Source organism: Schistocerca americana, chromosome 6 (genome assembly GCF_021461395.2).
Source record: "Schistocerca americana isolate TAMUIC-IGC-003095 chromosome 6, iqSchAmer2.1, whole genome shotgun sequence".
Lineage (NCBI taxonomy): Eukaryota > Metazoa > Arthropoda > Insecta > Orthoptera > Acrididae > Schistocerca > Schistocerca americana.
The window spans coordinates 492,978,633-493,005,744 of record NC_060124.1 but is presented as its reverse complement, the minus strand read 5'-3'; the positions used below and the strand labels follow the sequence as shown (position 1 = coordinate 493,005,744).

General features: G+C 38.0%; 1 protein-coding gene and 1 non-coding gene across 2 annotated transcripts in view; one reads left to right on the top strand and one right to left on the bottom strand.

Moving 5' to 3' along the window:
• LOC124619804 overlaps positions 1–27,112 on the top strand; it is a 157,468-nt gene that overhangs the window by 102,149 nt on the left and 28,207 nt on the right. Inside the window, exons 8-10 of the mRNA XM_047146399.1 lie at positions 3,908–4,038; positions 9,082–9,344; positions 16,353–16,454. Of these exons, the coding sequence (XP_047002355.1) occupies positions 3,908–4,038; positions 9,082–9,344; positions 16,353–16,454 (496 nt within the window). The remainder of the gene's footprint in view (positions 1–3,907; positions 4,039–9,081; positions 9,345–16,352; positions 16,455–27,112) is intronic.
• Positions 4,221–4,295, bottom strand: Trnat-ugu. The gene has a single exon. It is a non-coding gene; the product is annotated as a tRNA-Thr (tRNA).

Genomic DNA, 27,112 nt, shown 5'->3' with positions numbered 1-27,112 from the left:
CTGCAAAAAACCTAAACGTCCAAGGTCCCTCACAAGGCCTCACAACGGCTTCCATAGACTTACTCACTCCACCTGAGCCACGTACCTCTTCCTTCTACCTATTACCCAAAATCCACAAAGAGAACCATCCTGGCCGTCCCATTGTAACAGGCTTCAAAGCCCCAACCGAACGTATCTCAGCTCTGGTAGACCAGCACCTACAACCTATCACCCGCAGACTCCCATCCTACATCAAAGACACAAACCACTTCCTAGAACGCCTCAAATCCACTCCCACTCCTCTCCCACCTGAAACCTTTCTTGTCACCATAGATGCTTCCCCTGGCTTGGTATAGGTTTATAGATGACATCTTTGTGGTCTGGACTCATAGTGAAGAAAAACTCCTTAATTTCCTCCATAACCTCAACTCCTTTTCGAATCTGAATTTCACCTGGTCCTTCTCCAAAACCCAAGCCACCTTCCTGGATGTTGACCTTCATCTTGTTGAAGCTCACATCCACACCTCTGTACATATCAAACCCACAAACAAACAACAGTACCTTCACTTTGATAGCTGCCATCCTTTCCACATCAAACGCTCCCTTCCCTACAGCCTAGGTATTCGTGGCAAACGTATCTGCTCCAGTGACGAATCCCTCAACAATTACACCAATAACCTGACCAGTGCTTTCCTCTCCCGCAACTATCCTGCAGACCTTGTCCACAAACAGATTTCCCGAGCAATACATTCCTCCCCGTCCAACAACAATGTTCCTACCCCCAGACCACACAGAAGCATCCCCCTTGTCACTCAATATTATCCTGGCCTCGAAAACATCAACAAATTACTCCACCAGGGATATGACTTTCTCAAGTCAACTCCTGAAATGAGATCATCCCTTGACAAAATTCTCCCCACGCCACCCAGAGTTGCCTTTCGTCGCCCCCCTAACCTCCGTAACATCCTTGTTAAACCCTACAATATTCCCAGACTACCTTCTCTACCCCCTGTAATCGACCCCGCTGCAAAACCTGCCCCATGCATCTCCCCACAACCACCTACTCCAGCCCCGCTACTGGTCAAACATACACAATTCAAGGCAGGGCTACGTGTGAAACTACACATGTCATTTATCAACTGACATGCCTGCACTGCACAGCCTTTTACATCAGCATGACAACAACTAAACTGGCTGAGCGCATGAACGGACACAGACGAACTGTCCGCCTAGGAGATGCCCAATACCCAGTAGCGGAGCATACCATCCAGCATAATTCTAGGGACCTAGGAACCTGCTACACCGTATGTGCCATTTGGCTTCTCCCACCCAACACCAGTCCCTCTGAACTGCGGAGATGGGAACTTGCACTCCAACACATGCTTTCATCCCGCCATCCCCCTGGACTGAACCTACGTTAAACTACCTCACTCCCATTCACTCTTCAGTCTTCTCCTCTTTCCCTTTCCTCTTTAGCCATTCACGTGTCTTTTCATCCTACATAGTTGGGTTTATCTTTATACTATACACCTCTTTACTTCTCTATGCATCCTATTTGGTTTGAAGCTGTCACAGTACTTACTGTAGAATATCTTTGGCTTCCCTCTGACAATCTCCTTTCCCTTCTTCCCTTTCTTTCCTCTCTCTCCTCCCCGATGAAGGAACATTTGTTCCGAAAGCTAGGAATGTAAATTTTCAGTTCTGTTTTATGTGTATCTATTGGCTGTACTGAGCTGAGGTAAGTACTGGGCAGCCCCTCTATCTCTTTGTTTGTAATTATCCAAACTTGTACAAAAACAAATCTCCCGTGCCTTTTCTTTCCAGTCACCCACTACTTCCCAAAGTCTCACCATCTGACCACAGAGGAGCATTCCTCTCATAACTCAGTACCACCCAGGACTGGAGCAACTGATTTACATTCTCTGCCAGGGTTTTGACTACCTCTCATCGTGCCCTGAAGTGAGAAACGTCCTGCCCACTATCATTCCCACCTCTCCCACAGTGGTATTCCACCGTCCACCAAATCTACACAATATCCTCATTCATCCCTATATAAACCATGTTCCCTACCTCTTACCTCATGGTTATATCCCTGTAACAGACCTAGATGCAAGACCTAGCCATACATCTTCCCACCACCTCCTACTCCAGTCTGGTCACAGACATCACCTATCCCATCAATGACGGGGCTATCTGTGAAACTGGTAATGTGATGTACAAGTTAAGCTGCAACCACTGTGCTGCATTTTATGTGAGCACGGCAACCAAAAAGCTGTCTGTCCATATGAATGGCCACTGACAAACAGTGTCCAAGAAACAACTGGACACCCTGTTGCTGAGCATGCCACACAACACTACATTTTTCATTTCAGTGACTGCTCCACAGCCTGTGCCATATGGATCCTTCCCACCTATACCAGCTTTTCTGAATTGTGCTGGTGGAAAATCTCCCTGCAATACATCCTGCATTCCCATAACTCTCCTGGCCTCAACCTTTGTTAGTCAATGTCCTCGTCCATCTGGCCCTTTCTCTGTTCCCATTCCAGCAATACACAGCCCTCTGTTCCACCAATGCACCCTGACATTTTACTTCTCTCCTTTTTTGCTACCCTCCCCCCCCCCCCCCTCACTCTCCCCCACCATCCATCTAATCTTCCAACTGCACCTAGCTGCCTCTATCTTGTCCTTGTATGCTTCCAAGCAACACCTCACCATCCACCACCCGTACGATGCTATCCATCCTCCTCCCTGTCCCGCCCTCCTCCTTACCCATCCAGTTGCCACCTGCACTGCTATTGCTGCTGCTCATAGTCTGGCTTCAGCTGCCAGAGGCTGTAGTCATTTGTATGTGAGTTGTGTTTGCATGAGTATGTGTGTGTCTGTCATCTATTTATGACAATGGCCTTGTTGGCCAAAAGCTTATTTTGTGGCAGTCTTTTTGTTGTGCCTATCTGCGACTCAGCAGCTTCACTATGCCCTGGTGAGCAGCAACTATCCTCTTCATAAAACTGTTACACACTAGTGTTTGTACAAGCTGAATGGATCCCACTTGTGATTCCCTGATATTGAAGATATAGGATACTATGTTTTTTGGTGACTTGCTCAGTTTTAGAGTTATGAGAATTTGAAGCAAGTTGCCAATGTTTGCACCTCTTTGAAATCTTATCAAGATTCAACTGAATATTCATGCAGCCTATTTTTAGACATTAATTCGTTATAGATAGTCTGAGGTTACCATTAGTATTGTCTACAAGGTCATTGATATACAACATGAACTGCAAGGGGGTGAACATTCTTCCATGTAGCGCACCTGATGCAACTTCTACATTCTTTTAGGAGTCTCCCTTCAAGATAATAAGCTGTGTTTTTCCTACCTAGAAATCCTCAATTCAGTCACAAATTTCACTTGATACCCCATTTGATCATAATTTCAACAATAAATGTAGATGTGCCACCAAGTCAAATGCATTTTGGAAGTTGAAGAATGTTGTATGTGTCTCGCTGCCTTGTCCTATAGCTTTCAGGATGTTGTATGAGAAAAGTGTGATTTGGGTGTGACATGACAGTTGGTTTCAGATTCCTTGCTGGTTCACACAATACTTTCTTTATGTACTGTACATAACATTTTCTTTGTTAAAATAGAGCTCATCAGTGTAATTTTCCCATGACAGAAATTTGCCTGCCTCTATTCCCAAAAACCTGTTACAGTCCACTTCTAACTCTGCATCCCCAATCCTAAAAATAAAATACTGAGTCAAAAAGGCAGAAGCATTAATTTCTCTGATCACTCCTAGAGCTTCAATCAGTGTTAAAAATTTATGTATATACTTCATTCTGTTAGATGTTTTGATTGCAGTTTAACATATTAATTGTTTGTATTTACAGTCATGTCAGATACAGAAAATTAACTTAGTTAATTTAATTGCAGATCCAGACAGGCCAGAACCTATTCCATATCTAAAATTTAAGGTGTTACTTTTATATCCTCAGGATTGTGATTCTTTCATGGCTACAATGAAAAGTCTGAAAATTTTTTTGCAGAGTTTTAACTGCTTTGAGGTGAGTGATTTTTCCAGAACTCAAAAAATTTTATAAAACTAGAGTTTAATATTGCTTGTTCTAACTCACTTTGTGTTGGTGAAGTGATTTAGTTGTTCAGAGACAATGAAATGATAATTAAATGGACACCCTAGCTGCAAACAGGCATTGATGCACTTCATTGGGGACATGTTGAAAATGTGTGCCCCGACTGGGACTCGAACCCGGGATCTCCTGCTTACATGGCAGACGCTCTATCCATCTGAGCCACCGCGGGCACAGAGGATAGTGCGTCTGCAGGGACTTATCCCTTGCACGCTCCCCGTGAGATCCACATTCCCAACATGTCCACACCACTACATTCATAGTGCGCCTAATAGATGTTTGCCCATCATACTCATTACTCGTGGCAGATTAATCTACCAAGTCCCGTACGAGTTCGGGCATAGCGTGTACGTTCGCACACAAGAAGGTCAATGGCCAGGAAACCATATTTTAACTATATATATGACGGTAGTATCTGTTCCAGAAAGAACATGGCGTCTGCCATGTAAGCAGGAGATCCCGGGTTCGAGTCCCGGTCGGGGCACACATTTTCAACATGTCCCCAATGAAGTACATCAACGCCTGTTTGCAGCTAGGGTGTCCATTTAATTATCATTTCATTCCTAGCAAAGCTGCATGGTCATCCACGGTAACTGTAACAGTGAACTTTCCATAAAACTGAAATTACTGTACACCATCTAAATAATAAAGAAGCCCAGAGGAAGCTACATGTGACTTTTGCTGGAACTGAAGGGCCACATGACTACAAGCCATAATACCTAGGAATCCTTCTGAACTGGGCCTTGACATTTGCGATGGGGTAGAAAATAAGTGTGGTTGAAGATTTCACATGAATGTGCATATACAAACGTTCATTAAAAAATGTTATTGCAAATTTTGGCTCTCACGTAAGTCTCAGGGGATGATTTTCACACTTGGTGCATTAGTACACTGTTCCACACCTGCACATTAGTTATAGTTTTTGAATTAATATTCATGAGTACAGTTTATGCTAGGGAACAAAAATTAGACGATTATTATAGCAAAATCATTTTTTCATGACACAGTTCAAGCACTATTTATTGGCATCGTCCTTTTCTTTCACGCAATGAAATTAGCACTGGTGAGATAGTTTACAGTTTTACTTTAATAATAATTTGACTCCAAGCCCCCAATAGCAGTAATGTAGGCTGCTATTAACGAAAATTAATCAATCAATTTGAACAGAACCACAAGTCCCACTGTCCTCTTTGTTCTAACAGTTTTGGCACGAAACCACAGCTCACCGCATGTTCACTTATGCTGATGTATGCCTCATAATTCGTACTCACACAAATAATGACAGCACTTCCAGTTCACCAAATATATTCTTGCACACTTGCACTATTAAACAATACTCTTTGTCAAAATAAATCGGTGCGAAAAATTCTTAGTCAAATGACCACATGGGCCACCCACAAGTGGGGCTCGCGCATGCCACCCACTGGCCACATTACTGACTAACGACTGACCCCTGACCAAGATGGCTGCTCGCTTATATAGGCTCAGATGTCTACCCCCCTACCCCTTCCCCCTGGTTATGCAAGTACCAATCTCCCCATTTAAGGTTACAAATTTTTACACATACATCCCTCAACAGAAATAAGTACACCATCGGAACTGCACTAAAAAGTACATCTTATTTACTATGTTACGTTAATTTCTAGGATTATTCTATCGCCTGTAAATCAAGTTTTAATTTTTTGCACAATTTCGCCACTTAGCACAAATTTGTTTGCTTACATCTGTGCTGCAAAGTTTTAACACAGAACTGCATATAGCACTGTTTGTAGACATAATCAATACCAAGCTACACATTGCGCTACTCAAAATCTTCATATCTGTAATAATTAATTAATTATGCGTGATAAATGTTAATAATAATTTGCAAACAATGAAAACTATTGCAAGTTAAGTGTATAGTATAACTTAACTAGTTTAAAATATGTGTGATGCCACCCAAAATATTATATAGTGCCATTCTTTATGTCATGAATTTTCTATTGAATTTTATAAACAGTTTCCCATTTTAAAACACATGTGATGCCACCCAAAATATTATATAGTGCCGTTCTTTACATCATGAATTTTCTACTGAATTTTATAAACAGTTTCCCATCTAACTTTGTTTATTGCTCTTTACAAGCTTAATTATTTTTTATTTATGAATCTTAACATATGACTATGGTACTCGATCTGCTATGATGAGACGTTTTTAATGAGTGCTCACTCATCCCTGTAAGCTGTTATTTCCTATTTTTATTAATCTTTCAGTATTCATGATATTAACCAATTTTGAGGTCACTATAACTTTTGCGTCTCGTGACTTAAAATAAAGATCGATCTTTCAGAAGGTGCATATCGCTGACCACAATCCACTGCCGCACCACTCTTCTCAGTAAGTTACATAGTTTTCACGTAATGTGCGAAAAACCAAACAATGCCCCAAGCTGCGGGCCAAGTGGCCACCCGGCGTCGGATGCATCCCACCAACCATTGCAAATCTCAAGCGGGTGCACCACGCACTTCCATGAATGGCGCACCATGCCGCGTGCTTGCTCTCCACAAAGATATCCTTGCATACTAGACCTATTCATCTAGTAACGTGGGTTTGTAGCGTCACACATTGCAACAACAGTGCACAAGTTATCTAATAAACTTGGTTCAAGAGTGAATCTGCTTCCAAGATTGCCAGAAGCAGTTGCATTGCATTTGCTCTTTTGTATTCAGCTGGTGAACATTTTGGTCCAGTGTGTAAAAACAGCATGCACACACAACAAATATTGATGCATAACTTTATAAAACCATGAGAGTGACCATTAATGAGTTACACCTATTCCCTTCCAGTGGTTACCTGTCCTAGCTAGTATTGCTCCATGAGATCTAAGGAGGAAATCAAATTTTCTCAACAAGATTGTATCTCATAAAAACTCTTCCTTGTATGATACCCTACAACATAACCAATAACTCATCTGAAAAGATATAAACCATCCTGGGTTTATTCAGAAAGTATCAATTCTTTTCACATGAGCTCCAGGTGATAACAATGCTGGAATGAACATCCATCCAACAATGCTCATCTGGTTCAAGATCCAAGAAAGGAGGTACATGGATTCCTGTCACTGTGCCAAACATGATCAAGGCTGAACAACATTGGGGCAGGTCAAGGGAGGTGTGGTTTCACCTTGAGGAACTGAAGTTTTCATTCATCTGCTGCCTGAAACTGCAAAATGGAGGACCAACAGTAGAATATATTGTTAAGGAGTGAGTGCTGAGCAAGTTGTCACAGTGGTTAGCAGACTTGTCGCATTTGGGAGGATGACAGTTCAAACCCATGTCCAGCCGTCTGCTTTAGGTTTTCCATGATTTCCCTGAATTGATCCAGGCAAATTCTGGGATGTTTCCTTTGAAAGAGCATGGACAATTTCCTTCTCTATCCTTCCCTAATCTGTGCTTGTGCTCTGCCTCTAATGACCTCATTATCAACAGAATGTTAAACACTAATTTCCTTCTCGCCCCCCGTATTGTTAAGAAGTGTCCACTTCAAGCATTTGATGGTGATCAGAGTACTCTGCTCCAAGTGAATTCAAGTGCTGTCCATTGATTGTCACATTTTAATACTTCCATGTGATTGTACTTTTGCATACTTGTAAAACCATATGATAAATAAAATAATAACCTACCATTAAGTCATTTTCTCAGTTTTTTCTATACCTTGCAATTTCTTGGCTTATCTGTAATCCACTCATCTGACCAAATGTCTCTTTCATTGTTAAATATTTAGCCTGTGAACATCCTGTTAACATTGACAATTAAAAATGAACCGTATTGTTATGTCTGTATCATGTGAGTTTTCATACTTTTGTTGTGCTAATGCAATGTGATCTTTGGACAGGTAAAACTGAAAGTGTTTGCTGGTATATTATTGTGAGTGTATATCTGAGGAATCAAGCTTCCTAAAGCTCTTGCAGTCTGTTTTCAATAAATATTCATAATACATCCAAAAACTTGAAAATGTCAGAAATGCCACATAAATCTTCAGGCCTACAAATCTTCATGGTACAAATAGGAATGTTTCTCTGAAGTTGTAGGAAAAAATCAATCTCACTCTTTGTTGATCAGCCCTCATAAAAATCTTCATGGTACAAATAGGAATGTTTCTCTGAAGTTGTAGGAAAAAATCAATCTCACTCTTTGTTGATCAGCCCTCATAAAAATATGTAATTTTATATTCTTATCTTTCAATAATTTCTAGAGTAAACCCATTTGCTCAGAAAAGATAACAAAAATAGGCAGGTCCTGTTACTCTGTTTGTTCCAAATGTGACATACTCACTCTTTCTCCTTTATTCTCAAGTGTTCAGATTATTTTGTGAGATATATTTCCATTGTTTTCATACTTTGAATGTATAAAAGGTGATGTTGTCAGTGTACGTATGCATTAGAGAGAGAGAATCTGAACTCGATATTTACATTGTGTCTTGGTGCATGTAGTTAATGTGCTGGTATAATGTTGTTATGAAAGTAATTTTCTACAGTCTAAAAGGTGATAGATAATTGACAAAGGTCATTCTATACTCATTTTCTCTTTTTAATAACAAGATGTAAATGTACCAGTATGTGCATCCATATGCACAATGTGACTGGAGGATCATAAGCAAATGAAGACTAATATTTCATAACAAGTGTACAAAATCATTAACTCCCTAACATTGGACAAATATGGAGAAAGAAAGAGTGACTGATTGCTACAAACTATTTTTCAGATTCATTCCATATCTCTTTTTTTCTGAAATAAATGCAACTGATTTACTATCATTATACTAGCAAAAGTAGCCAGACACATTTTCCAGAATCTACACTATGCTCCGTTTTCATTATTGCTTCCTTTTAGGAAGAATATTACAGATCCTAGACTTATTAAGGTTATGATATCCTTCTTTGCATTATAAATATTATGAAATTAAATAATTTTTTCCAGGTATATGATTACTTTGATCCCAAGAGGTTTGGAGAAATAGCATGTGATCCACAGGGTTGGATCAGCAGCCTACTTTCACATAAAGATGTGAGGATAATTCTAGCAGAAACTGATACTGCTTTGATCCATCAACTAGCTATTGCAAAGATATGTGTTGTTAACTATGTTTCACCTTTGCCATATAGCAATCTTTTTGCATATGGTTTACAAAATCTTCTGCAGAGTCTCAGACCACAGGAATATAGTCGTATTTTTTTGATAAGGTAAGTAAGTACCAGTTGACACTTTTTTTCCTTTTTGGTGCATGTGTGATTCAGTTTTAAGTGTAATTTTTTTTACATCAATTTGTTGTAGATTATGATACAATGGTTTATCAACAAAGACTGACTCTGATTTTTTTCACAGATGTGTATTATTCCATTTCAATGTTTATGTGATCTATTTTGAAGTATTTCCCTCCTACTTCAATGCACTTTTTACAGTATTCCTGACAGTCCTTGAATGCATAGTGCAGGCCATTCTATGTTAGCTCCTTGAAAATCACCTCTTTTTTCTTGAGCCCTGCTTCAGGGTTCTGGAATCAAATGTCCTGAAGCTTTGCCTTTAGTGATGGGAATAAAAACATCACAGAGGGGAAAATCAGGGCTAAATGGTGGATGTGGCAGACAGGTAATGTTAAATTAAGCCAGAAATTGCATGAGTTGATTTGTCCCCTTAGGGCCTGCATTGTCATGATGAGTCACCACCCAGCCCAAGAAAGTTCTGGTTGTTTATTGAAATGTGCTTCTCCAGTTTAGCCAATACTGGCATGTAGTATGCTGCTGTAACAGTAATGTGAGGAGGAACTGTATGCTGGTAAATCATCCCATGTCACTCAAAAAATATGCTCTCCATCACTTTCACCTTTTTTGGTTTTGGAGAACCTGGAGATCTCCACACTGTGCTCACTATTTTTCCTTCAGGACCATAATGGTGTAACTGTGACTCATCAGCCATGATAACTGATTCCAGAAATGCATCCCCTCCATCAGCAAAGAGTCATGGTCATAAGAAATTCTTTACACTTCACTGAGGTTACATAATGTTATCCACCAATCCTCATAGACAATCAGAGCAACTGTGTTGATGCTGACTTCAGTCAGCAGAAGTTGAAACTCCAGGCTTATGTTGCTTAGCACAGACAATTTGGCCTTTTTTGAAGCTCTGAACCACCTAAACACTGTTGCACAAGGTAGTGCATCTTTGCAGTACACTTGCTGCAAGTTTTTATAAGTTTCACTGGCTGTATGATTTATATGAACACAGAATTCTATTGTGCTGAACTCTTCCTCCAGCATCACCTCCACTGTTTGCTATGTGAAATGCAAAGAGCATAAACAAAATTGAGAATCACTGACCAATTGAGAGTACTCTCATGTATGGATATCACACATAAAAGCCAACTCTTTTCAGATATTCATGGTACAAATAGGAATGTTTCTCTGAAGTTGTAGGAAAAAATCAATCTCACTCTTTGTTGATCAGCCCTCATAAATATATGCAATTTTATATTCTTATCTTTCAATAATTTCTAGAGTAAACCCATTTGCTCAGAAAAGATAACAAAAATAGGCAGGTCCTGTTACTCTTTTTCTTCCAAATGTGACATACTCACTCAAAATAGTGACTTTGTTATGCATCTCGTGTATTACAAACACAAAAAAATTATTTACTAAATGTATTTGAAAAGTCATATTCTCACTTGTGTTAGGGGAAAAAACCCCTTGTGTGCCAAGTTATAAAATATGCAATCTGTTGCAAATATATAACAGAATTTCATCATTAGTAACAAACAATTGAAAAAAGTACAAACAAAAAACTGTGGTGTTCATTTAATAATTACAACAGTTAATTTCATGTAGAACACCACCAATTGCTCAGTGCAAGTGGTAAAAAATCTGGAAGATTCCATTTGCCTCACCATGTAAGTGAGGGGTTGATAACTTTGTAAGCTAGGCAAGTGTCATTATGTGTACAGTGTTAATGTATTTCCATTATAATGAAAAAAATCCTAAGTTGGCACATATATCAACAGCTGGCATGTGCCTTTCTTAACTTGTATATATATACATAGTTGTTTCTATTTTTGAGACGTGTTTTGTAACATGGAACCCTATTTTATATACTGTCAACTATCATTACAGAAATATACTGCTCATGCTGGTGACCAGCTGTTGACAGTTTCATTTGTTCAATTTTATTAGCGTATAGTATGTATGTCACTAAGATGATGAACGTAACATTTACATATGTCAAAGCACATGACAGTGGTATCATCTGAATCACATTTCAGCAGATAACACCTCACAGATATATTTTATGACTAAGTTTTACTACTTTTACTACATTCACAATTATTATAATGTCCATATTCTGGGCATTTTGTCACTCATGAACCAAGTATTTAAATTGATGGTGCTTTCTGGGGAAGAACTGAGGATATTCTCTAGTAAATTATTTCAGTCCTTTACTCCTCAACCAACTTATGATTATTAATCCTCAGTTTTGTCTCCAGATTTAAATACTTACTTTATAGTGATGGTCTTCCCTTTCCCCATATACACATTCTGTGATCAATGTACATCTTAATGCATTCCCATGTACTTTCAACCACACCAACATAATCCACTGCTGGATATGGGGTTATTTCATACTTCTTCATATTTTATGATCTTCAGCTTCCTGCATCCAAGATTTTCCTGCATCTTTAAGCTGACAATCCATTAGGCTGTCCTTTAGCTCTTACATTATCATGAGGAATTCAATAAGGAACATCATTTGGTGATAAATCACTTAAAGCCAGTTGTTGCATTCACATGAGGCAGATGACACAAGAACTCCACATCTCCATTGGCAGTGTAGTGGATATCCTGCACAACTGGTTGGACTACCAGAAGATATATTCTCACCAGGCACTGCACCAACACTCTGACCAGGATACAACCACAGTCACTTAATGCAGTATCAGACAGTGTGTTACATTCCTGTGCTGTATCATCACATGGTACAATATGTAGGTGGCTCATGTGATACCTGAGATGATTGCACCATTGTCATGGAGACACACCTCGACTCCCCACAAAGGAAGTTTGAAACAATGTAAAACAGATAGAAAATTACAGTCACAATACTGTCATTTACTGTATCATGCCGGAATGGTTGTGGACGGTGCTTCAGAGAAAAGGACTAGGATTTCTCCTGAAAAGTGTCATGTTGTTACAGAACAACATTTAAGAGCATACATCTCAGGTAAAAAAATAGAACATTTGAATATAATACTCAATTCCCAGATCATCTGTCAGGAGATTGTCGGGATACGTGAATAGTTACAGGAAACAGGAACTGCTAATATTTGCAGAAATAATACACCGTCAGAATGAAACATAGTTATGCTCTTTCAATAAATTTATCATGCAAAAAATACCTGATCTTGACTCTTGTGACCAAGTGCCATCAAAGCTGAAACCTAACAGTAATTTTTACTCAAGCTAGTTTAGCAGTCCCTGTGAAGATATTCATCTATGGAGTAGAAGGATTTGCCTCCAAAAATTCTTTCAAACTCTGTTTAACTTGTGCTATATCAGATACCAAGTTTTTAGTGGTTGCTGGCAATTTATTGGAAATGTGTGTTTCTGAATATTGGATCCCTTTTTGAACCAAAGTAAGTGATTTTAGGTCTTTATGTAGATTGTTTTTACTCCTAGTATTGATATTATGTATTCAGTTATTGGTTGGAAATAGAGACATATTATTTGCAACAAATTTCATTAAGCAATAAATAAACTGAGGAGATGCAGTTAGAATACACAATTCCTTGAACAGGTGTCTACATTATGTTCTTGAATTTACACGACAAAGGAGTCTATTACGTGCTTTTGCACTCTAAAATCTTTTGCTCGGTTTGACAAGTTATCCAAGAATATGATGCTTTATGAACAAAAGTAAGCAAAGTATGCAAGTTCTTTTATATTTACATCTCTTACATCTGACATCATCCACATTGCAAATACAGACTTGTTTAGGAACTTTTAGCAATTCTGTGGTAAGTCCTTCCCAATGGAATTTATTATTGAGATGTACCCAGAAACTTAACACTGTCAACCTCTCCTATATGCAAGTCTCAGTTGCGAATGATTTGGACCAACATTTCTGATGGGCTTTAATGGATTACCCTCTATATAGCCCAGATATATGAAGCAATTTTCATCTCTTCAGACTGGTTGGTAGCTACTACAAACCAACATTCAAGAGACTGTTAGTTAAGCAGCTTCTAGATCAGAACTCTGGTTTCTTTTATGCTGATTTCGAAAGATTTGTTCAACAGTGAAACACACGCATACGCCTCACTAAAATGCACAGTGGGAGGGTCATCTGACATAAATGTCAGAAAAATACCTACTACACTATTACATTGTTGTTCTCCTTTGAGGAGAAAACATTTTAATAGCTATAGATGACACTAATGATCCTTAGAATGTGTCTAAACTATACTCTATTTTTTTCCCAGAGAAACGCGTCACATTAATATCCTATCATTCAGCAGTCATGAACAATTATGTTTACAGACAAACATAATGTATACTGAAAAGAATAGTCGCTGCTCACCATACAGTGGAGATGCTAAGTCGCAGACAGGCACAACAAAATGACTGTCACACAATTAGCTTTCGGCCAACAGTGCCTTTCTCAAAATTAGACAACATACACACACACACACAAATGCAACTCACACACATGACCACAGTCTGTGGAAGCTGGAGTCAGACTGCCTTTTTGCGACTCAGCATCTCTGCTATGTAGTGAGAAGCAACTATCCTTTTCATTATATTGTTACAGTCCATCCAGGATTTTCCATTGTTTAAATGTAATGTATCATTGTTTAAAATATTGAAATGAAGGAAAATAAAGGTTTAATCAGTGGCGAATTTACATATAGGCCCACTAGGCATGGGCCTAGGGCAGCACCTTAAGGACGGAAGACATTATGTGCTCTGTACTCATTTTAAACTTTTGCATTTTAAAATAACTGCACTTACAAACAACAAAAATTTTGAATATTGTTAAACAACTTGCTAGTTTAAATGAGCCTTAAGAATGAAATTCGACAATACAAGCTTGGAAATATACATAGTTTACTTGGTGACTGAATGGAAATTTAACATTGGGTTTCTGACTGGTATCACCGTCATGATTGTTCAAAATATTTTGAAGTAAGGTGTCAGGACAGCAATCTGCAAAACAATGTTTGAAACATTATCATTCCGAGAATGTTGTTGGCTTCTACTTAACCCTACCACATTTTCCCAGTGAAAATACCAAGACCCGTGAAAAGCTGTGATAAACTAATCAGCAGTTTCTTAAATACTGTAACATGTGTGCGCCTCAGTATGTACAACCCGACTCTACTTAAATTTCTTGTAGAAATTATGGGGAAGTATCAAGTCAATCATTCATTACTGTAATTAATGTGGAAGCTCTGTAGTCTTCAATATCTGAGCTTTGATTTAATGACACCTGTTTAACAAAACATGTTGATACTGGGCACGTTTTACAATTTTAAACACCTGTTTATATGAAAAGAACATAAGCAGAATATCTAATAATGTGTTAAATACACTTCACAACAGTCTAAAAATGTTATTTATTTATTTACTTAGTTATATGTAAAAACAAATATGATGTAAATTACCAAACGAAAGTGCTGGCATGTTGATAGACACACAAACAAACACAAACATACACACAAAATTCAAGCTTTCGCAACCAACGCTTGCTTCATCAGGAAAGAGGGAAGGAGAGGGAAAGACGAAAGGATGTGGGTTTTAAGGTAGAGGGTAAGGAGTCATTCCAATCCCGGGAGCGGAAAGACTTACCTTAGGGGGAAAAAAGGACAGGTATACACTCGCACACACACACATATCCATCCGCACATACACAGACACAAGCAGACGTCTGCTTGTGTCTGTGTACGGACAGGTATACACTCGTACACACACACATATCCATCCACACATGTTCACTATTAGATTATAAAAGAAATTTGATTTTTCCACACCAGTCTGTGAAATTATGTAATAGCAAATCTAGTTCTGTGTTTGTTCATCTGTATTTAGCTATTTGCTCGTGCACCGAAATCTCTATTTCATTTTCATTTCCTACACTTTCCTATAGATTCACGTGTTAATACTGGATGAGTGTTTTTTTTTTTTTTTTTTTTTTTTTTTTTTTTTTTTTTTTTTTTTTAAAAAATCTCTCTACATATTCAGGTTAATAGATTGTACATATTAATTTCTAATGTATGACATGTTCACTTCAATGTTTAGATCATAACACAACTTCTTTATTTTCATTTTCAACAGTTTTGTGCAAAAGAACATATTAAAGGTGAATGTATAACAAAAATCTGTTGTCTCCTACACACTCTGCTGAATTTTTAGGCCATAAAAGAAAAGTTATTTTCCTTGCATTCATTGCTGTTATCTTTAGACAGAAGAATGTGTTAACACAATGCATTTTTAGGTTTGCCTTATTCACTGCCATACACCAAGTACAGTTCAGGAACCATATTACATTTTGATTGAGTACAACTAGACCACTGACATGTCCTTCAGAACAATGAATAGCAGAGTATGGAAACAAATCACAGCACTCCCTCCCAAAATGGCAGTTGTGAAGTGATCGTGTAATAGTTATTATTTAAAACTTTTTTTTTGTAGGGGGGGGGGGGGGGGGGGAGGGGCATATAATATGGTGTGCCTAGGAGCACAAAATTTTTAAATCTGCCACTGGGTTTAATATCATGTTGATGATGGGCTCTGTAAGAGATAGTGTAGAAGCTTGGATTGGGAAAGGATGCAGAATGAAAACATGCACCTACATTCCAAAACAGCCTTCCTGGCTTTAGTCTTAAGTAATTTACAGTAAGCAAAGCAAACATAAACCTCACTGGCCAGATGGGGATCGGAACCACAATCCTCCTGAATGTAAGTCCAGTGTTATACCGCCTGTGCCTCTTTGCTCAATTTTGTGAAATATGGGTATATCCAATCATGCAATAAAGATCCTCATTATCTGCCATCACTATCACCTCTTTCTTTTATGGGAAAAATATACCATAGTAATAAAAGTAGTAATGATAGTCACTTCCATTATGTGTTTTCCAGGTCTAAGATTTAACTATCTATAGAGTACAGTGTACATACCTCTGTGTGAGAAATATTTTTTAATTTCAGATTTGAAGATATTACTCAAGACAAGGAAATCCTTAAGCTTTCTAGATATCAGAGGTATAAACTTCCAGAACATGTCAGAAATCTTATTTCCCATATGAGCAAGTAAGTACACCTTGAAGATACACCTTAATTAATATAATATAATATAACAAATATAATACATAATTAATCAAAAGAATATCATGTAGATAGAGACAGAAGTTATAATTATTTAACAAAGACCGGTAGCCATATTCACAAATACGAGATTTTGAGTCAGTCACAGTTTGGATTCCACAGAGCACTCTTTACTTCCCACCAACTAAGATTCTTTTGTGGCCTGCCTAAGGCATTCAACTGTGTAAATCACAGTGTTCCTTTATAGAAATGTAAGGTTTATGGCTTTCAGTGTAGTACTGCCAGACACATTTAAAATTAAAAGTGACATACTACCTACCTTTAGGAACTAATAGTTCCTGTAGATCCTGCAATGATGTGCACTTCCTTTTTCAACCTTCCACAACTTATCCCCCTCTCTTCCTTGAGAAAGGGATTGTTAGTAACAAAATTTATGTAGTATGTCCCTGACAGAGTATAAATAGTAGTCTTTATTGGTGAAACAAGCACCATAATCTAGCCCAAAAGAGGGGCAAAAACAGAAGAGACAAGAATGAAATATCAAGAAAAATTATTGATTGGTTCCTGGAAAACAGCCTGTCACCTAACCCAGCTCACTTTTGTCTGTGCAAGGTAGTATATATTATCATCAACAACAGTTGAGCCTATGGGAAAGGAAATATCTAAAACAATGCTCAAAATTCCTGTGAGAGCATAACTGCTCTGATACTGAGATGGATACCACATGTTAAATATCTCCTCAAACACCTGAGGTCCGCAACATTTTTTCTACATGTAACTCTTGTTTAGCAATGAAAGCTTTAGAAAATTGGCTTACTTTGCCTACTTCCATACATGAACATAATATGGAGTAGTTTTCTGCATCATTTCTACACGTAGACACTAAACATTCATTGAACAGAGATCTACCTATGCCCAGACCTAATACAGGCAACTATTTTTTTTAAATTATGTACACTGGCAACAGCCCCTCAATAAATTCACTCTCTCCTAAAGATTGTTGTGGAAAGCTGGTCAAAATATGAAAATAATAGTATTTACACATGTTACACTACAAACGAGGCTAAACTCCACTATCCAGAACTCAATCTAACTCTTGCACAAATGTAGCCATCAAAATATTGGACCACCTCTTCATGAATCTGAAGCGTTGGCAGTTATTGGGAGTTTTAAAAATAAATTGACATAATTTCTGCTTGACACTCATTGGTGAATATCTGAATAGATAATATTTTTATGTGGTTGGGTTACGTTTCAGTGATTACACACACAATAATAAGTATGTGAGTAAAATGGAAATCACTTCAATCAGAAAACAGTTTAGAATTTCCATACATTGTCCAAATACAATCCATCAAATGTGCATGCCAATCCAAATTCAGTGCTGCCTCAAATATTTGATCATGCCTCCATCTGCAGCTGGGCATGCACCGCTGCGCGCTGTTGTGGACAAGTAGAATCATGATGGTATTGCCAACTGAGGTGGCAGTATAGCATGACTGACAATGTAGGTTTGCCACAATATTTATTAAATTTTATTGTGCATTAAGAATCAAGTAAAACAGTTATAAGTGAACAGCATATTACCATCTCTTGAAGGGGGAAAAGGACACTAGCTAGAACAGTGTGACCACTTACCTAATAGCCTGTATGTCCACCATTGGCACAAACAACAGTAGTTCAGCTACATTTGTCATCCAGACAATCACCAAACTTTGAGACATCAATGTCTCAAAATCTGCTTACTTTGGCTGCTTCCATTCACTTATGTGTTATGGAATAATCTCCTGGGGCACTTCAAAACTCTTGGAAAAAGTCTTGACAAGTCAGAAAAAGGTCGTCCAAATTTTGTGTAGAGTGTCTCCAAGAACCTCACATCGCAACCTTTTTAAGCAAATAGGACTGCTAACCACTACTTTACAATATCTCATTTCAATCATGACATTCATGCTTCACAGTCCTTCTCAATATGAAACGAATGAAACATACCATCATCATAACACAAGAAGGAACTGTGACATACACTGTGACCTGAAAAATTTGAGTCTGGTGCAAAAAGGTGTAAAATACACAAGCACAAAAATCCTTAATGTATCTCCAAGCAGTATCAAATGTCTACAGGGTAATAATATACTACTTAAAAGTATGCTAAAGGAGTTCTTGCTTGAAAAAAAGTTTCTATTCTCTAGAAGTATCCTGTAGCAGAGATAGCTAATATTATTTACTACATATTGTTGTGCGTTCCAGATTCAGTATATCTTGCTGCTGTAATTAGATTAATTGGTGATCTATAAATCTTTTACTCTGTAAAAATTGTTTGGATAAGATATGAAAATAGCACCTTAACCTCTGTGAGTGGAATTAGAACTTACTGATTGCATTACTTTATTATTAGTTTCAATCTGTTTTCTTAATCTTTGTTTTTTGTCTTGCTGGAAACAAATGTAATTATGAATTAAATGTTTTGACTCATTCGACATCCATGCATTTCCATGCAAAAATGGTTCTATGGAATACATATTGCAATAAAAATAAAAGTCATGGCATGGAAGCAATGAGGGCTAGGTAGTCACTGGAGGGATATGGCACCACATCTGCACATACAAGTCACCTAATTCCTGTAAATTCCAGGGAGGGGGCAATAAGCTCTGATGCTTCAATAACATCCCATGTGTTCAGTTGGTTCAGATCTGACAAGTTGGCGCCCAAAACATCAACTGGAACTCACCACTGTATTCCTTGAACCAGTCCCACACACTCTTGGCCTTGTGACAAGGTGAATTATCACATAGAAAAATGCCACTGCCATCCGGAAACATGGTCATCATGAAGGAGTGTACATGGTCTGCAACCAGTGTACAATACTCCTTGGCTGTCATGGTGGCTTGCACAAGCTCCATTGGACCCATGGATACCCATGTGAATGTTCCCCAGAGAGTAATAGAGCTGCCACTATCTTTTTTCTGTTCCACAGTACAGGTGTCAAGGAGCTGTTCACCCATGAAGAGGACAGATTTGCACCCTCCCATTAGCACGATGAAGAATGCAATAGGATTCCCGAGACCATGCAATGCTCTGACACTGTGCCAACATCCAGTGCTGATGGTCATGTGCCGATTTCAGCTGTAGTTGCCAATGTCTTTGTGTTAACATTGGCACATGCATGAGTTGTCAGGTGTTTAGTGTACTGTGTGTTCAGACATACTGTACTCTGCCCAGCATTAAAGTCTGTTGTTAGTTTCACCACAGTTTGCTGCCTGTCCTGTTTTACCAGTCTGCCCAGCCTAGGATGTCTGACATCTGTAACAAGCAATGGCCACCCAACCCCACAACATCTGGATGTAGTTTCACCTTGGTTTTGCCACGCATTGAAGACACTCACCACAGTGCTCCTTGAACACTGAACAAGTCATGCAGTTTCCAAAATGTTCATGCTGAGCCTCTGGACCATCCCAATCTGCACTCAGTCAAACTCCTTCCCCATTCTGTGCACCGACAGCATGCTCACTGACACCCCATGCACTGTGTGTGTGTGTGTGTGTGTGTGTGTGTGTGTGTGTCTAGCAGTCATTCCTCACCAGGTGACACTGCTATCACCTGGATGGGTTTATATCGATAATAGACCAGTGGTCACAATGTTGTGGCTGATTAGTGTATGTTATTTTTATTACCCATATAGAGCAGATTAGATTAGTACTTGTTCCATAGGTGATGAATACGACATTTCGTAATGATGATAAATAAAAGGTGTCTATACAAGGTATTACATTACAAAAAATATTACATGACACTCATTTCTCTCTCTCACTCTCTCTCTCTCTCTCTCTCTCTCTCTCTCTCTCTCTCTCTCTCTTCTTTTTTTTGGGGGGAGGGGGGGGGGGGGGTTAAATGCTGTATGGCTATCTGTCAGACTTTTGATGCTATTAGGTAAATGACCAAAGACTTTTGTGGCATCATAGTTTACCCCCTTCTGAGCCAAAGTTAGATTTAACCTCGAGTAGTGAAGATCATCCTTTCTCCTAGTGTTGTAGCCATGTACACTGCTATTACTTTTGAATTCGTTCGGATTGTCAATAACAAATTTCATAAGTGAATATATATATTGTGAGGCTACAGTGAAGATCTCTAGCTCTTTAAATAAGTGTCTGCAGGATGATCTTGGATGAGCTCCAGCAATTATTCTGATTACACGCTTTTGTGCAATGAATACTCTTTTACTCAATGATGAGTTACCCCAGAATATGATGCCATACGAAAGCAGAGAATGAAAATAGGCTTGGTAAGCTAATTTACTCAGATGTATATCTCCAAAATTTGCAATGACCCTAATAGCATAAGTAGCTGAACTCAAACATTTCAGCAGATCCTCAGTGTGCTTTTTCCAGTTCAACCAATCATCAACACATACACCTAGAAATTTTGAATATTCTACCTTAGCTACCGATTGAAGTCTGTATTTATTAACGGTGTCATTCCATTTACTGTGTGGAGCTGTATGTCCTGTGTTTTGTCAAAGTTTAATGACAGCCCATTTGCAGAGAACCACTTAACGATTTTCTGAAAAACATCATTTATAATTTCACCAGTTAATTCTTGTCTGTTGGGTGTGATATCTGTACTTGTATCATCGGCAAAAAGTACCAGCTTTGCATCTTCATGAATATAGAATGGCAAGCCATTAATATATATTAAGAACAGCAGAGGACCCAAGACCGAACCCTGTGGCATCCCATTCTTAATTGTTCCCAAGTTTGAGAAATCACCAGTTTTTTGCTTATTATGTGAACTGTTTATTTCAACTTTCTGCACACTTCCAGTTAGGTATGATTTAAACCATTTGAGCACTGTCCCATTCATACCACAGTACTTGAGCTTATCTAGAAGTATTCCATGATTTACACAATCAAAAGCCTTTGACAGATCACAAAAAATCCCAACGGGTGACCTCCGGTTACTCAGAGCATTTAATATTTCATTAGTGAAAGTATATATAGCATTTTCTGTTGAAAAACCCTTCTGAAAACCAAACTGACATTTTGTTAAAACTTTATTTTTACAAAGGTGTGAAGCTACTCTACAATACATTACTTTTTCAAGAATTTTGCATAAGGCAGTCAGAAGAGAGATTGGGCGGTAGTTGTTGACATCAGACGTATCCCCTTTTTTATGCAGTGGTTTAACAATGGCACACTTCAGTCTATCTGAGTAAATACCCTGCTTCAGAGAGCTATTACATATGTGGCTAAGAATTTCTTGGGAACAAGCTTTTATTATCCTGCTGGAAATGCCATCAATTCCATGTGAGCTTTTATTCTTGAGAGAGTTTATTATCTTCCTAATTTCAGAAGGAGATGTGGGTGGAATTTCAATTGTATCAAATGGTGTGGGTAAGGCCTCTTCCATCAACTGCCTTGCTTCTTCTAATGAACATTTAGATCCTATTTTCTCTACAACATTAAAAAAATGATTATTAAAAATGTTTTCGACTTCCAGCTTGTTGTTTATCAAGTTTCCATTCGCTTTGATGATGATGCTGTCATCCTGTACTCTTGGTTGCCCTGTCCCCCTTGTAATAATGTTCCAAATTGTTTTGATTTTGCTATCAGAGGTATTAATCTCAGACATAATGCACATGCTTCTGGACTTTTTAGTAACCTTTCTTAATGTGGCACAGTAGTTTTTATAATATTTGGCTGTTTCTGGGTCATTACTCTTTCTTGTTGTTAGATACAGTTCCCTTTTGTGGTTACAAGATATTTTTATTCCTTTAGTAAGCCAAGATTTTTTGCACGGTTTCTTATAATTAGATTTAACTACTTTTTTGGGGAAACGGTTTTCAAATTCTCTTACAAGTGTACCATGAAACAAGTTACATTTTAAATTAGCACTGTTTTCCTTGTACACCTCATCCCAGTCATGCAAATAACTCACTAGAAAAATAGCAAAAGATCCTTTAACTATAACTGAAACAAAAGAAAATGAACTATCAAATATAATAATGCAGTTATTAAGGAAAAGGTAAGAGTTTAAAGCAAACAATAAAGACAATGATAGATCATGCTGAATTAATGAAAATTATTCGGATATATCAAATTATTCAGATGTATCAGTAAAATGGTGTCAGAAGATACAATGAAAATTTAGTGAGATGAACATCTACATCTATACTCAGTGAACCACTGTGAAGTGTGTGGCAGAGGCCATTTTCCTATTGTACCAATTATTAGTGATTTTTCCCAGTCAACTCACAGACAGAACCTGGGAAGAATGGTCTGTGTGTTCTGTGAGTAATCTAACCTTGTCACCATGACCCCAATGGGGGCAGTATGCAGTTGGTTATAGTATATCCTTAGAGTCACAATTTAAACCCAGTTCTTGAGATTAGCAGACTTTCTCAGGATAGTTTCTGTTTTTCTTCATGAGTCTGCCAGTTCAGTTCTTTCATCATATCTATGGCACTCTCCTGCAGGTCAAACAAACCTGTGACCATTTGTACTGCCCTTCTCTGTATATGTTCAGTTTTCCATTTTAGTCCTATTTGATATGGGTCCCCAATTAGCTCTTGGCCAACAAGACCTTTGTCAAAATCAGAAAATATACACACATGCATACACTCATGCAAATGCATCTCACAAACACACACAACCACACCACAACCATTGCCAGACTGGCTCCATTTTTTTTCCACAGGTATGATTAAAGCTGGATACAAAGTAACACAAAAGAAACTTGCTAAACAATCTGCAGAGGATTAGAATTACACAATACTGAATCTGCTTTAGTTCTGCTTAACAAGAATGGAAGCTGACAACATGCAACTTACCTGCCTCCTTCAGAATTTACTATCTGTTCACCAACTACACACAGAAAACATTGATGTTTAATGAAGGAAAGCAGCCAATTAGCTCTAAATATATCAACATATTGTTTCAGATTTCAAGACAGTTTCTAATTCTGTTTCAACAAAGTCTATACTAAGCCCTTGAGAAGTTCAATATACTTAAAAATGCATACATCAATACTACTACTTCCATCAGGCATAATAAGGATAATGGTACATTCAGAATTGAAAAAGGAGTCACACTAGGTGCAACCCTATAGAAACTTTGCATCACTAAACTTGGAAAAAGAAGAAGGAATGTATTTCAAAGAAAAGTATGTGAACCATCTTCATTTTACTGGTAAGATGGAACTCAATACATTAGGTTTGAAAGCAGGCCTGAAAATCAATTACAATAAGACCAAAATGACGTAAATCAATAGTTCTTACAGAACAAATTAACAATGAAGTCATAGAATCATTTGATGAATTTTTATATGAAAACATCAACTGGATGGTCAGTAAAAGAAATAAATTTAAGAGCAACAAAGATAATAAAACTTATTAAATATGATATTTTTAAAAACTTTCCAGCATGTCTGAAATCTAAATTTTTCAACATACACAGTTTTACAGTGAATTACCAATTCTGCTTTATAGCAGTAACATGTGGACTTTTAATATGAAAACAATTAAAAAACTGGGCACTGCTCAGTAACCAATGAGGAAGTCATCAGTCTTCTGACTGGTTTGGTGTGGCCCACAACAAATTCCTCTCTTATGCCAACCTTTTCATCTCAGAGTAGCAATTATTTGCTGGATGTATTCCAGTTTCTGTATTCTTCTAAAGTTTGTACTATCTACAGCTCTCTCTACTACTGTGGAAGCTATTTCCTGATGACTTAACAGATGTCTGTCATCCTGTCCCGTCTTGTTGTCAGTGTTTTCCATATATCCCTTTCCTCACTGATTCTGCACAGAACTTTCTCATTTCTTGCCTAAGCAGTTCACCTAATTTTCAGCATTCATCTGTAGCACCATGTTTCATATTATTTGATTCTCTTCTGTTCCAGTTTTCTCATGATCCTTGTTTCACTACCATATAATGCTGTGCTCCAAACATACATTATCAGAAATTCCTCAAACATTTGACACCAGTAGACTTCTCTTGGCCAGGAATGTCCTTTTTGCCAGTGCTGTTCTGCTTTTATACTTCATGATCCCCAATTCTGATGTTAAGTTTATTGCTGTTCTTGTTTCTGCTACTTCTTATTTTTTGATTTACTCTCAATCCATATTCTGTACTCATTAGACTGTTCATTCCATTGAACAGATCCTGTAATTCATCTTCACTTTCACTGAGGATAGCAATGTCATCAGTGAATCTTTTCATCAATATTCATTCACCTTGAATTTTAATCCTACTTCTAAACCTTTCTTTTGTTTCCATCATTGCTTCTTTGATGTGTAGATTGAACAGTAGGGGCAAAAGACTACATCACTGATGTACACCCATTTTAATCCAAGCACTTTGTTCCTGGTCTTCTGCTCCTCTGTTCCCTCTTGGGTCTTGTACATATCATATATTACACTTATCCCTATAGCTTAGCCCTATTTTATTAAGAACTGTGAACATCTTGCACCATCTTACATTGTTGAACATTTTCGATAGATTGAAGAATCCTATGAATGCATCTTGATTCTTCTTCAGTCTTGCTTCCATTACCAACCAAAGTCAGAATTATCTCACTGTTCCCTTTACCATTCCTAAAATCAAACTGAACATCTTCTAAAAGCTCCTCAATTTTCTTTTCCATTTCTTATCAGAAACATGGATGCATAAGCTGTTAAACTGATTGTGCGATAACTCCACATTTGTCAGTTCTTGCTATTTTTGGAAGTGTGTGGAGAATGCATTTCCAAAAGTCTGACAGTATATCACCAGTCTCGTACATCCTACACACCATTGTGAATAGTTTTTTTTCCAGTTCCCCAGTGATTTTAGGAATTCTGATGGAATGCTAACAACACCTTCTACCTTATTTGATCTTACATCATCCAAAGCTCTTTTAAATTATGATTATCATATTCAATCCCCTATCTCTTCCCTGTCAGCTCCTGTTTTCTCTTCTATCGCATCATCATACAAGCCTTCAGTGTGCTCTTTCCACCTATCTGCTCCTCCTCTGCATTTAAGAGTCGAAGTCCCATTTTATGCTTAATGTTACCATCCTTGCTTTTAATTTCACTGAATGTTGCTTTGACTTTTCTGTACGTTGAGTCAGTCTTTTGAATAAAAGTTTCTTTTTTAATTTCTTCATATTTTTCATGCAGTCATTTCACTTTAGCATTCCTGCACTTCCTGTTTATTTCATTCCTAAGTCAGTTGTACTTTGTATTCCTGAATTTCCCTGAGCATCTTTGTACTTCCTTCTTTCATTGATCAGCTGAAGTATATCTTCTGTCATCTATGTTTTTCTCACAGTTACTTTCCTTGTACCTATGTTTCTTTTTTCAACTTCTGTGATTGCCATATTTAGAGGTGTCCTTTCCTATTCAACTGAACTTCCTACTGAGGTATTAATTATCGCAGAAGCTGTAGCCTCTGAGGACTTCAAGCATACTTCTCCATTCAGTAGTACTACTGTATCCCACTTCTTTGTGCAGTGATTCTTCATGAATTGACTTCTAAACTCCAGGATATTCTTCATCATTGCTAAATTGTGACCTGAGTCTGTATCTGCTCCTGGGTATGCCTTACAGTCAGTGGTGGAGACGGAAAAACCTCAAGGAGAGGGCACTAAAGATATCATCATGGTTGATAGTTGTGCTAATTACACAGAATGCCAGTCTTGCATGTGCATTAGTGCAGTATTCCAGGCACATATGTAGTAAAAAGGATCCATTAATATTGAGTTTTGATGAGTGAGTTTGTGAGTCTCAAAATGTTACATAAGTGGCCATATCACTTGATTGCATTGAATTAGAAGCTTCAGTCTTTTACCCTGCCAAGGGTCCATTGGCCTTAGTAAGTGACATAAATTTCAATATCATACCTTTACCCGTTCCTGAAAAGAAGGATTTTTAACAGTCGGACAGACAGGCAGAAAAGCAGATGGACCACTAAGTGATTCTATAATGGTTCCATTTTTACTATTCAGCAAATAGTCCATATTTATAATGCTACATATCAAAGGTTCTCTGTACATGAAAACAGTAGAATATTCATGACTTTTCTTGTACAAATGTCAGACAGAATAACATATCGAGATCATTAGAATGGCCACGACTTTTCTCGTAGGTACGTGTTAGCTATCTGTGTGCCAGACAGAAATGTATAAAATACAATGATGTGGATGCACGTGATACATAGGAAAGTACAATTACTTGGTAACCCGATTCAGTCCAGTCGACCGATGAAAGAAATGAACGAATATCGTGCGAGCTGACTGGCGGGGGCAGCGCGGGTGGAAATGTGGGCAGCCCCCCAAGAAGTGTGCGCGCGCCCCATGCACCTCCCATATGTATCCGCCACTGCTTACAGTCCAATATCTGTTTTTGGAATCTCTGCCTGACCATGATGTAATATAGCCGGAACCTTCCCATAGCTTTCGAACTTTTCCAAGTATACCTCCTCCTCTTGTGATTCTTGAACAGGCTGTTCACAAATACTAGCTTAAATTTATTGCAGAACTCAATTGGTCTTTGTCCTCTCTCATTTCTACTTCCAATCCCATATTCTCCCATAATCTTTCTTCTACTACTTACCCTGTAACTGCATTCCAATCCACCATGACTGTTGGATTTGCATCTCCCTTTACAT